General features: G+C 37.4%; 1 protein-coding gene across 4 annotated transcripts in view; it reads left to right on the forward strand.

The window, feature by feature from the left end:
• The window catches only part of LOC106877900 (dipeptidyl peptidase 4), a 611,833-nt gene that overhangs the window by 508,820 nt on the left and 88,891 nt on the right, over nucleotides 1-14,122 (forward strand). For all 4 annotated transcript variants that reach the window (XM_014926948.2, XM_014926949.2, XM_014926950.2 and 1 more), the window contains exon 6: nucleotides 9,022-9,074. In XM_014926948.2, the coding sequence (XP_014782434.1) occupies nucleotides 9,022-9,074 (53 nt within the window). The remainder of the gene's footprint in view (nucleotides 1-9,021; nucleotides 9,075-14,122) is intronic.

Consider the following 14,122-nt stretch of genomic DNA (forward strand, 5'->3'; position numbering starts at 1 on the left):
ACTAAAATCCAGGGCTCCTGTCTATAGTAGAAAAGATTATTAAGCTTGTGTAAGGCAGCAAGCCAACAGAATCATTAGCACACCAGGCAAAATGTTCAATGGTATTTTGTCTGCCTTTACGTTGTGAGTTCAGATTCTGCCAAGGCCAACTTTGCCTTTCATCCTTTCAGCATTAAGTGCCAGTTGAGGACTGGGGCTGCTGTAAACAGCTTACCCTCTCTGGCCTTGTGCCAAAATTTGAAACCCTTATTAAGCTAGTGTTTTGAATATAATTTAATATGAATTTTGATGGAAAGTATTATTTGAGATCATTTTAAACTAGAAAGCTTGTATCATCAAACCTGAGGCAGTCTTAAACCTGAGTTTGCTTAGAAGTGGAATAAAACATCTTCCAAATGCTTTCCATTTCCAAACATTGCAGAGTCCAACCCTTCTTAGATGGTCTTCCATGACAGCTTGTAATATATCTGACCCTAGCATGTCAGGCAAAATGCTTAGCAGCATTTCATCCACCATTATGTTCTGAATTCATATTCTGCTATGATCAACTTTGCCTTTCATCCTTTCAGGAAAGATAAAATAAGTACCAGTTGATCACTGAAGTTGAAGTAATCAACTTACCCCTCCCTCCAACTTGCTGGTTTTGTGCCAAAATTTGAACTAATATATATATATGGCCATAAAGTTTTAATTTCTGGTTGAATATCATTCTTCAATTTCTATAGTGATTGTAGCTGGTTTACATAAATTATTCCTATAAGATAACTCCCAAAGGAAAAAAAAAAAAATCAGAAATGGTCAAATCTAAAATAAGAAGCAATTTCTACATCACTCTTATTTTATGATTTTGTGGAGAGAAATATTGCTGCTCTGGTGATGTTAGTTGTAGCAGAAGAGGTGGTACTGCTGGTAGTGGCAGCAGCAGCGGCACTGCTGCTGATAATGATGATTTACTGGTGGGAATGCTGATTTTAGTAAGGATGCTGTGTTAGAGGTATTGGTCAGTATAGGTGATGATGTTGATAATGAAGAGTGTTAATACATTAATGAAGGCAATTTTACAACGTAGCCAGCTAAATGTCAAGCAAAAATTTTTTACTACATTCCACTGGAATGCTTAATTAAGTAGATGCTTAATGTTCTCACACTATTTATCATTTTCATTGCAAAGTAAATATACACCCACACATCCACGTAGAATAAAAATTCCCAACATAGCTGTGTGGTTAAGAAGTTTACTTTGCAACTACACAGATTCATGTCCAATCCTGCTGCATAGCACCTTGGATAGGCAACTTCTGATATATCCTCAGGTCAACCAAAGCCTTGTGAGTAAAATTTGGGGCCGTGTGGTAAGAAGCTTGTTTTTCAACCACATAGTTCCGGTTTCAGGCCCACTATGTGGCACCTTGGGCAAGTGTCTTCTACTATAGCCTCAAGCCAACCAAAGCCTTGTACATGGATTTGGTAGACAGAAACTGAAAGAAGCCCGTCATATTTATGCATCTTTATGTTTGTGCTTGTCCCCCACCACCACTTTACAACCAGTGTTGGTGTGTTTACATCCCAATAACAGTTCAGCAGAAGAGACCAGTAGAATAAGTACTAGGCTTTAAAAAAGTAAGTCCTGATGTTGATTTCTTCAACTAAAAACCCATCAAGGTGGTGCCCTAGCTTGACCACAGTCAAATGAGTGAAACAAGTAAAAGATAAAAGAAGGTAGAACATTGTGTGGAAGTTTGTCAGAATGACCATTCCTATCCTTAGAGAGTGAACTTAACCATTTAGCATTCAGATTACTCTGTCAAATGTATTGCTTATCTATTCACACTGTCTTGAGTTTATGATACATTATCTTGTAGCTTCAAGGTTTCGATAATATGATTGTTTTATTTTCAGAATGACATTGTAGAGTAGGTGTGAGAGGCTTGACACTGACCAGTTTGAACATATTACTAGTGGAATATATGGGCCTGATATGGCCAATTTGAATACTAAAGGGTTAATCCATCTACCCAGTTTTACATTACCACATACCTGTTGGGAATCTTTTGTGGTACATACTCTATAGAAAACAACAGGGCCTGGACTTCTTTCTCATATTAGTCTCAGAGACCTTGTAAAGGATCATAGCACTTGTTAGGGCCATCTTGCCATGGGTACACTTGGTAGTTGCCCAAGAGCCCCACGGATCAGGGGCCCAATTCAGACCTATATATGTTGTGGCTTATTGTCGATAAATAAATACTGTAGGGTCCAGTTCATTGATTTGCTCAGGGGCCGACAAGGCTGCTCAAGCAGCTTTGTTTGCTGTTCCTTTGTTTCTGATTGTAAAAAAGAAATAAACATTTATAAGTGTTAAGCTGAAATATATTACAGTTGTTCTGTTGTATGTCTCAGCAGTATTCGTAGTTGTACTTGTTTCAGTCACTTACACTAGAATTTATGTAATTTAGTGTTGAGGCAGTTCAGTTTATCAATCAACTTAAATATTTAGAAGCAAAATCCAACAGAGATTTATTTACTACTAATGTGACAGTGAATGTGAATATGAAATATCCATACAGATGGACAGGAGCAGACGTGGCTGTGTGGATGAGTACAGGCATGATTGTATAGTAAGAAGTTTGCTTTCCAGTCACGTGGTTTTGGGTTCAGTCCCACTGTGTAGAACCTTGTGCAAGTGTCTTCTACTATACCAAAACCTTCTGAGCAGATCTAGTAAATGGAAACTGAAAGAAGATTGTTTTGTGTATGTGAGAGAGAGAAAGAGAGAGAGAGAGAGTGAGTGAGTGTGTCTGTCTGTCTGTCCCTATCTCCACCACTGCTTGACAACTGGTGTTGGTTTGTTTACATTTGTGGAATTTAATGTCTTAGCAAAAGTGACTGATAGAATAAGTACTGGGATTGATTAGTTTGGCTGAAACCCTTCAAGACAGTTCTCCAGCATGGCTGCAGTTCAATGACTGAAACAAGTAACAAGTAAAAGATTGAAAAGATAGCTTTTAACAAGTGATTAGGTGACCTTTGAATGCCTTGTTTTCATGCAGTGTATCAAGGGAAAGAACCCATACCTCTCGATGATGTTTATTGCAGTTAGAAATCACACATGCTGAAAATGAATGATGTTAAATGGTTCGACCGGGAGTTAAGCATTTATCATTGTTATCATCATCGTCACTTAACGTCTATTTTCCATGCCATGCTGACATGAGTTGAACAGCTTGACAGGAACTGGTAAGGCCAGAGGCCACACCAGGTTCCATAGTCAGTTTTGACTTGGTTTCTATGTTAGGAAGGGCACCCAGCCATAGAAACCAAGCCAAAACAGACTATGGAACTTGGTGCGACTCCTGGCCTTACCAGTTCCTATCATTGCAAAAATGACTTGCCAAGAGATTACACCTACTCCATCCCTACTTACTCAACCATCATCATCATCATCACTAAGGATCTGTAAATGTCTTCTAATTCTCAAGGGGCTTTTAAGGACCACAGTTTAGATTAGATACTATGGCATTTAGGTGAAGAAAGACAAATCTTCAAAATACACACTGATTTGTCTGAGGTAAGATTATCAGATAATCAGTATTTATCCTCAAAATAAAATAGGTGTAAGCAAAGCTGGAGAATTAAGAACTGTACTTTGCCATAATGTTGTTCAGGGTTTGCCCCCACTACATAGTACCTTTCTATAGTACAATAGTACTATAGAAACTGGTTGGGCAATATCTTGTGAGTAGACTTTGATAGACAAAACTATACAAAAGCCCATTGTGTGTGTATGAGCTATTAATAGTTTCCTGTGGTGAAGACGGCTTGGAAGTGCAAGGCATGATAAAGATATTTGTCAGTTTATTGTGTTTTTACAGCATGAAACTATTAGTAGCTTGTTTGTAAGTACTGTGCATATTAAATGATATTTGTCTCTCACTGGATGGTGTGCTTTGCTTCTTGATCCCACTAATAATGAAAAGTGAAATTTGTGTGTGTGTATATATGAATTATAATATAGGTGTATGGCTCAGTGTTAAGAACATCAGGCTCGCAATCATGAGGTAGTGAGTTCAATTCCCGGATTGGGTGCAGGAGTGGCTGTGTGGTAAGTAGCTTGCTTACCAACCACATGGCTCCGGGTTCAGTCCCACTGCGTGGCATCTTGGGCAAGTGTCTTCTACTATAGCCTCGGGCCAACCAAAGCCTTGTGAGTGGATTTGGTAGATGGAAACTGAAAGAAGCCCGTCGTATATATGTGTGTGAGTGTCTGTGTTTGTCCCCCTAGCATTGCTTGACAACCGATGCTGGTGTGTTTATGTCCCCGTCACTTAGCAGTTCGGCAAAAGAGACCGATAGAATAAGTACTAGGCTTACAAAGAATAAGTCCCAGGGTCGATTTGCTCGACTAAAGGCGGTGCTCCAGCATGGCCGCAGTCAAATGACTGAAACAATTAAAAGAGTAAAAGAGTATGCCAATATTTATATCTACACTGGTCTAAAGAAAAGTCTTGTGTTGTCTGTGTGTTGTATTCCTTTATGTTCTGTAACTTAGTGGCTTGACAACCAGAGAACAATAAAATAGGTTTCCCACTCAAATGGATACTATGGTTGATGCAACTGACTGCACCCTCACAGGCAGTTCCCTTCTATGGCTACAGTCCAATCACCAAAACCAATAAAAGAACAGACACAAATAAGAATGTAGACCTGAATCATGTAGAATTGAAATATGCAGAAATGAAGAACCTAGGAGCTTGTGGCTGCAGAATGAACTTCTTAATTACTCATATACATATACATGCATATACCTATGCACACACAAACATATGTGCATGCACACACACGCACATACTCAGATACAAATGAAAACATATACATGCACAGAGACACAAAGTTAGGCACTCTCACACACACACACACACACACATTTATGCATATATAGACACAAACGCAAACACACTGAAACTCACTGACACACACACACACACACACACACAGCACTGACATCTTTGAGTAATGTCAGTAGATATAATAAAAAGATAAGGATATCTGCAGTAACTGGATCAGATTTATTCTTTATTTTAACTAACCAGCCAACAGTCATGCTCCTTCATCTGATCTAGATATAATAAATAAAGAATAACAAAAGGAAGCTAATACCATCATTCATTACCATTATACATTATACATCAATATTAGCACAGCCTCCAGCCTCTGGTCAGCAGCCATTCCATAAGGTCTGCTTGACCTAGGCTACTCAGCAACAACTGTGCTTATTTGCTTGTTTGTTTGTTTGTTTATTTAGTAACAGCAGTTAGTAAACAATAGTGTTGTTAGTTACAGGTTTCTAACAGATCAATCACTTTCATATACAATGCTTCCTTACTCCCCCAACTCAGTAGAGGCAACAACCTTAACAATCCTTACATGTTTGAATGATGGTAGGTTAAAAGCAAGACCAACTATTATGACGTCTGTTACCAAACGATCATAGGAACCTTCTTTTTAGGTGCTGAATAACATCTCTCCTTCCTGTGTTACCTCCCATATCTCTTTCCCAGTTTTCAGAGTTGGTGCTGTAAATGTGGGCACATTGAAAGGTAGGGCTAGCGAGATTGTTGAGATGCTTGAACAGAGACATGTTGATGTATATTGCATACCAGAGGTAAGGTAGAGAGGAGCTTCAGCCAGAGTCCTCACAGGCAAAGCACATAGGTATAAACTCTTCTGGGAAGGTAACAGTGATGATGGAAATAAGGGGTGTGGGCATACTTCTTGCAGGGAAATGGGTGTATAAGGTCATACAGGTAGTGAGAGTTGCAATAGAGTACTTAAACTCAGGCTAATCTTGCAGAATGGTATAGCTACAATTATTTCTGCCTACACCCAACAAGCAGGATTACCAAATGTACAGAAGGATCACTTTTATGATATTCTTCTGCAGGCTACCTCAAAGATGAGTGACAATGATCTCATCTTTGTGGCTGGAGATTTTAATGGGCATGTCAGACAGCAACCTGGTATCTACAATGGTGTACATGGTGGCCATAGAGTTGGTACCAGAAATGAAGAGGGAACTAGGCTCCTGGAGTTCTTCAATGCAAATAAATTACAAAGCATACAGAAACTGGTATTTCTTCATATTTTTCTTTTAATTAGTTAGTTATACAGCATAATTAGTTAGTTAAAATGACCAACATGTGTTTCTGCTGCACAGAGTTTGTGCAGTTGCATATGAAATCCACAATGTTCTGCTATGCACCTTCACTCAGGGTCTTTCTACAATCATGGTTCAAAGTGAAACGTGTTGGTCATTTAACTAACTAATTATGCTGTATAACTAACTGTTAAATTAAAAGAAAAATATGAAGAAGTACCAGTTTCTATATGCTTTGTAACTGTTTGGTATACATCGTCATCATCGTTTGATGTCCTCCATTGTCCCCTCCCCTCTCAAAGACTCTTTGTCTTGCAAAGTCATTTGGTGACCCATCCAGTGCAGGTGCCACTTAAAAAGCACCCAGTTCACACTGTAAAGTGGTTGGCATTTGGAAGGGCATCCAGCTATAAAAACCATGCCACAACTGACCTTGCCTGTGCGAGTGCCATGTAAAAAGCACTCAGCCCATTCTGCAGAGTGGTTGGAGTTAGGAAAGGCGTCCAACCATAAAAACTATGCCAAAACAGATGCAAAGGCATGGCACAGGCTCTCGCCTGGCCGGCTCCTGTCAAACTGTCCAACACATGTTAGCATGGAAGGAGGACGTTAAATGCTGATGATGATGATACACACACACACACACATGCATACAACACACTTCTTTCAGTTTTCAACTACCAATTCTACTGAAAAAGCTTTAGTCAGCTCTGGGCTATAGTAGAAGACACCCAATGTACCACATAGGGGGGACTGAACACAAACTACATGGCTTTGAAGCAAACTTCTTAAGTATATAGACATGCCTGTGCCTCACAGTCATGCTTGTAGGCAATCTGAAAAATCGGAGATATATTAGATTATATATTATATATCTGAACACTCTGTGTCTAATAAAAATGAAAGATTTAAAATAGAATCAAATTTATTACAGGTCATCATCGACTGGTCATAAGTCGATTTGGTCGTAAGTCAGCCTATAGGTCTACATCGCTTTGTTTTTTATTTTTACATTCTTAAGGCACATTCTCAGGTAAAAGTCACACACAGCATTCAGTATTATACTATGATACTGGCATTAGTCAAAAATTTCAGTCTCAAGCAGTTGTGTTATAAACAAATACAGGGTTGACTCGATGTCACCCGTGACAGGATAGTCATCCAACACATGGGATAACCACAGTGGTGATCGATAATTAAACCTAGGGGAAGCGTTTGTTAGCTGACATCATCCGTAGATGGATTAATTTCTAAGAAATTAAACCCATTAGATTTCAACTGGACTATTTATTCTTGCTGCTGGGAGCTGACATGCTAATCGTTGTAAAGTCGATTGGTCACAAGTCAGATAGGTCGTAAGTCGATGATGAATTGTATCTGCATGGATTTTTATGTCTTGAACACAGGATGTTTTACATTCATAAAGTAAACACAATTTACATCAGCTATCTTTCATATAAATGAAAGACATGTTAAAATCAGATTTGTTATTTGCATTCATTTTTATAGCTTAGGCATGTGTACATGGAGGAAGTGCCAATGATACATATGTATGTATGTATGTATGTATCTACATATTGGATGTATTCATCTCAGAATATGCATTGCTAAAATTTTCACAGGTGCAAAAATTGCACCTGACTATTTGGATGTAATATAATACAGAGTGATGAGGTGCCCACAGCTTTTGAATAAGATCAATTGTCATTGAGTGAGGAGTGAAACTTGTTCATATTGCCTAGTTCAGGTCTTGTGGTAGAGCTGGTAATTCACCAGTTATTAAGTGTTAGAGTAATTCCATATGATTGTGTATGGGAGTCAACTCTAGCACACTAGATAAGAGTAATTTATTGTGACTGAGTACTCACTATAACACTCAGCGGTTACAAAATGACTGACTCCACTACAGGACATGAATTGGTTAATAAAATAGTTTCACTCCCCATTTAATCAGCCTTAATCAACCGTATTTAGAACCTATAGCTGCTTCACTATTCAGCTTTATCCAAGCAATCTATTTGACCCTGTTGCATCTGTGAATTTTTAGTAATACAGATGTCAGACAAACAAATACAGATACATCAACTTCCCAAATACTGATGGTTTGGAACTTCTTATAATCCACACTAATTTATGCTTAATGCACAAGTACCTGTATTTCATTTAATTTATTTAAGTAATTTTAATATTTGCTTAATTTAGAGTGTATTGACCCTGATTCAGAAAAATCAATCATGGATGCCATTTACATAACACTGATAACAGCCATGACTATGATTTCATGAGTACCATTTATATAAACTGCTGCCAGTGTTGTATAAATGGCACCGTGAAACATAGTCGTGACCATTACCAGTGTCATGTAAATGGAACCTATGCTGGTGGCACATAAAAAGCATTCATTACACTCTTGGGATGGTTGATGTTAGGAACCATGCCAGCTGTAGAAACCATGCCAAATCAGACTGAAACCAGGTGCAGCTCTCCACTTACCAGCTCCAGTCAAACCGTCTAACCCATACCAGCATGGAAAGCAGACGTTAAATAATGATGATGGTGATGATGGAAAGGCTATGGAACCAAAAGTCCTGGAAAATCGATGTTGTACCAGTACTCTTTTGTCACCTATTGAGGGCTGGGTGTATCGTCTGACAAAAGTAACTTAACCAGAGCTTTGAAGTTACTTTCAACCTTTTTGCAAGCGAAATAAAATATGGAATGCTACTTACATGCATTGAGTGATCTTTCAGTTAATGTTTTTATGCATAACTATACATAAAAACTAACATTAGTATAGATATATGTGTGTTATAATACTTTATGTGGTTCTAGAAACATATACTTATTTGAATGTTCTTAATTTTCAGATTTATCGACATTCATTTTTGGCTAAATATGAACTCTATGAAGTTGCTACAAGGTAAGGTTTCTTTCATTAAACATTCATTCTAAATCCAGAAACTATATATTATTAATCCAGGTGTTCAGCTTTCTTTTATTATGGCCACATAAATGTATACATTAGCAAGAAAATATTTATTTATGTAATTGCTAGTTAAATAAAAAATAAAATTTACATAGTGAATTATACAATGATGCAAATGATCTTATGGTTTGTAATACTAACTTCAGTACCCTATTCACATACCCGTCTGGTGGACACACTAGTCAAATTGACTACATCCTTACCAGAAAACAGGAAAGATGTCTACTTATAAATGCCAAAACCTTACCAGGTGAAGAATGCACCTCACAACATAGATTAGTAGTTAGCGATTCCAGGATCAGGGCTAAATGGATGCCCAGAAGACGACCAGCATGGAGAAGAAGGGTCTGGAAGCTTAAGGATCCTGTGAATGGACAGAGATGTAGGGACATATTACTCAAAGCTTTTGATGAAATAGAGGAGGATATAGCATCACGTGATGTGGAAGACAACTGGAGGTTCTTACGGGACAACCTGTTGAGGGCTACTGACCAGATCTGTGGATGATGCAAAGTCCACTCTCAACCCAAGGTAATGTGGTGGTGGAGCAATGTAGTTGACAGGGCCATTAGGGAAAAGTGTCACACCTTAGCAGTAGAGGGAACCTGTGGAAGAGGTAGACCCAGGAAAACCTGGGATGAGGTGGTGAAGCACGAGCTTCAAACAGAGGCAGTGACAAGTGACTGAGACCATTGGAGATATGCTGTGCTTGAGAAGACCTAGCAAGCCAAGTGAGACCATAACCATGACCTATGCCAGTGCAGCATAACCAGCCCATTTAAGAGTACCCTTCAATCATTGGGCAATAAACTGTGCTTGCGAAGATCTGTTGAGTCAAGTGAAGTCAATTGTCATGGCTGATGCCAGTACTACCTAACTGGAACTCTTGCCAGTGGCACATAAAATGCACCATTCAAGCGTGGTTGATGACAGTACCACCTGACTGGCCCTTGTGCCAGTGACACGTAAAAAGCACTCACTACACTCTTGGAGTGGTTAGCATTAGGAAGGGCATCCAGCTGTAGAAACTTTGCCAGATGAGATTGGAGCCTGGTGCAGTTTTCTGGCTTGCCAGCTCTCAGTCAAACCATCCAACCCATGCCAGCATGGAAAGCGGACGTTAAATGACAATGATGATAATGATGATGATGATAATGATTATTATTATTAATTAATTACAGGAAAGATTTTAAAAGGTATGTTGTTGCTTTCAATTAGAAATACATCTATAATAGAGAAGCTTTCATGATGAGGCATAATATGACATGTCAGCTTTTCTCACTCCTCACAACAGCTAGACTTATTGACACCCACCCAGCAAATTCTCCTGGATTTACTATTTTTTCTTCTTGCTTACTCTGAAGGGAAAAGCTGTACCCTTGACCCCACTCTACAATGATCCCTTAAAGAATTTTCTTGATACTTGGATACTCAGTATAGATCAATGTAAATATATCAGAAACTAACAATTTCAATGATTTATAACATGATTTTTAAAAATATATCTATGTCCCTGTTTGCAATCAAAAAAATATCAATTTCACTTGACACAGATAAAATTCTGAGTAGATTGTGTGTGTGTGTGTGTGGGTGTGCTCGCGCATGCATGCACACACACACACATGTCTGTGATGGACCCTGTATTTGGTTTCAATGATGAGCATTCAGTTGTTTGATCACCATCCAACTCATTAAATCAAAATCAAAATGACTTTGTTTTCCATAGACTCAGGTACTTTTAATGTAATTCCCGGGCTGAATCTGCATGACACAATATGTATCAGTGATGGACCTTTCAATTACAAAAGAACTCATAAATTTGAAGCAGTAAACAAAAAGTACATTGATAGAAATGATAGAATTTCAGACCAATATGCTGTACAGTATTTAACAATTTTTCATATTGTTTAGTCAGGAGGATAGGCAGTACCCATAACCCTTTATAGAGTTTCCAAAACTTGTGGGTGGAAGTAAGGATAGTATATTCAAACTGGAGATCTGGTCAAGATGGTTGCAACAGAGTCAGCCTTGCTAAAGACACTCAAAGAGTCAGATACTGTTGAACCAGGCAACATATTAACATGTCCTGTAAGTTCACCGTCATCAATTCACCGTAGGAAAAAAGTTCACCATGGAGAAAGTTCACCATTATCAATTCACCATTTTCTTTTTTTCAACAAAATAGTTTTTAATTATTAATGGTGAGATATTACGGTTATATTTTCTCAGTAAACTTTCCTTGCAGGAAACTTTCTTTACAGTGAATTGATGGCAGTGAACTTACCTATAATCACAGATTAAGTCTACTATCAAAGTAATTATTGGCAGAATTTGAACTCGGGGTGCAGACAGTCAGAACAAACACTACAGGTTGTTCGATCTTATGCTCTAATGACTCTACCAATTTGACTTTATATATACCTTGCATGAAGTCATCCCCAGAGAATAACTACTCTACATGTATTGCAGTCAAGATAATTGATTCCTTTAGAAATTTATCTTCTGGTACCAGTCTAATGAATTTGTTACTATAGAAGCAGAAACTGATGAATGAGCACCACAGAGATGGTGCACTAATAAATGTGAATCTCACATTATTGATTTTCCTCTCCTAGACTTTTCTACTTTGTCACAAAAGAAACCAGTAATTATGGAGATAACAATTAAATGGAAACTGAAAGGAAAGAAACTAAATATTAATTTCTTTTTAATGAATATAATGTTAATTTTTCTGGAAAGAAAGAGTAAATGAAGGGCACAGTCCAAGATAATTGTTTAATAGATTCAAAAATGGATGAGCAGTAAATTTCATTCAAATACCAATTGATTTGACGATATAGGGAGATAAACCAAAATACTACTACTTCTGTATTTATTTAGCCTTGTGTTCTATAATGTCTGTCAACTTATCATCCGCTCAAGTGTTGATAATTATGGATGCAAAGACTAAATACAATTACAGTTTTAAACAAACTAGATATTAGCATATGCTTAAATCAATAATTAAAAAAAAAGTAAGAAAAAGGAAAAATGTGAAAAGAAACAAGGCTGAATAAACATGGCAATCTTGTATTTAGTGATAATCAACACAAGAGGATTAGTTAAATCATTCTTTTATAAGCTATTAAAGTGGATTAACTGGGTGCAGAACAACATATTAATGGAATCAACTCAAAGTGCAAATTAAACCAGAATGTTTTCATTAGTAAATCTCAATCAATCAATTAGTAATTTTGATGAGTCCACTGGTTTGAGACATCATTAAGATTTGGCCTAGTGTATCTTGGCCAGTAGTTTTCAAATGATGCACCACCACCTACAGGTGCACCAAATGTACAGTTACACAGCAAGGGCTATATAGGTGCACCACATGAATGGTATCAATTAAGTCTTCAATGCAACAAGCTGGCAGAATCGTTAGGATGCTGGACAAAACGCTTCGCAGCATTTTCTCCATGTTCATGTTCTGAGTTCAAATTCCAGTGAGGTTGACTTTGCCTTTCGTCCTTTCAGAGTCAATAAAAAGAATACCAGTAGATCAATGGGATCAGTGTAATTGACTTGCCCCCTCCCCCATACTTGCTGGCTTTGTGCCAAAATTTGAAATCAATATTACTCAAGTTTTCAGAAAATCCATGTAATGCTTAAACATCTTGAAAAATGTGTTATTAATAATTTTGTTATATACAAGTGTGATTATTTAACCATGTTAGCAATAGTATTCTATGTTTTCTCTAAATGTTTATATTTAAAATATATTTCATCAACTTTCCATGCATAGTATGCCATTAAAGTTTTAGTTTGCATTCAGTTTCTTTTTAATTTCTATATAAAGTGTACTAGTAATGCTTTACTTGAATCATGTGTTAAGGTCATCTCCTCAGATTTATAATAGAAATTATAGCCAGCACTGATTTGATTTTGTTATGTTTTATATCCAAGACAAAATACTGTGTACCTACAAGTCATTAATAAGCTTTACTTGAACTCCAGTGCACCACAAGATCAATAAGACTGAGAACCATTGAATTAGAGCAAATGAAATTGGCAAAGTCCTTCTCCTCAAAGTTATACTTACCGGAGTTTAAGCTCTATATTGGTAGCTAACAAATCATCATCATCATCATCATCATCATTTGGCATTCATTTTCCATAGAGGCATGGATTGTACAGTTTGACCAGAGATGGCAAGCAGGAGAGTTGCACCAGATTCCAGTCTGATTTGGCTTGGTTTCTGCAGTTGGAAGCTCTTCCTAATGCCAACCACTTTGCAGAGTGCCAGGTGCTTTTAGGTGGCACCGGCATAGGAACTTTTTATGTGGTGCCAGCACAGGGCTCTTGCTGACCTATCCTCTTCAGCAGGGAGGAGAGCAACATTAACAATTCTGCTGTGGAAATATTAATTTTACAGATACTATTGAATAAAGCAGTGAGTTGTTCATACACAGACCTATCTATTCACAACTGCTGTATTTGCCCATGCACAGTGTGACTTCTAATATAACGTGAGCTCCCCACACACACTCTTTTTGTGGCTAAAATGTCAGTCATATATCTTATCTTACATAGTTTATGACTAAGTTTAAATTTTGCTCTGTAAATAATACATCTCTTTTTTTTTTTTTTTTTTCCACATTCACACTTTTATTATAAAAATAAATACTGAAGAAGTTTTTTTTTTTTTATTACTAGCATTTAATTGCAGTGCCCCAACATGACCACAGTTCTGGAGCTGAAACTAGTAAAAGTGTAAAAGAATATGCCAATAGTGTAACTTCTATATTTCAAATTATTTAAGTTTATAATTACTTTTAAACAAAATAATTATATAACCACACATAAACAGCACCAGCTGGCTAACAGAGTTAACAACTGACACTGGATATATTCATTATATACTTGTGGCTGTGTGGTAAGTAGCTTGCTTACCAACCACATGGCTCTGGATTCAGTCCCACTGTGTGGCACCTTGAGCAAGTGTC

This window comes from Octopus bimaculoides, chromosome 4, assembly GCF_001194135.2.
Source record: "Octopus bimaculoides isolate UCB-OBI-ISO-001 chromosome 4, ASM119413v2, whole genome shotgun sequence".
Classification (NCBI taxonomy): Eukaryota; Metazoa; Mollusca; class Cephalopoda; order Octopoda; family Octopodidae; genus Octopus; species Octopus bimaculoides.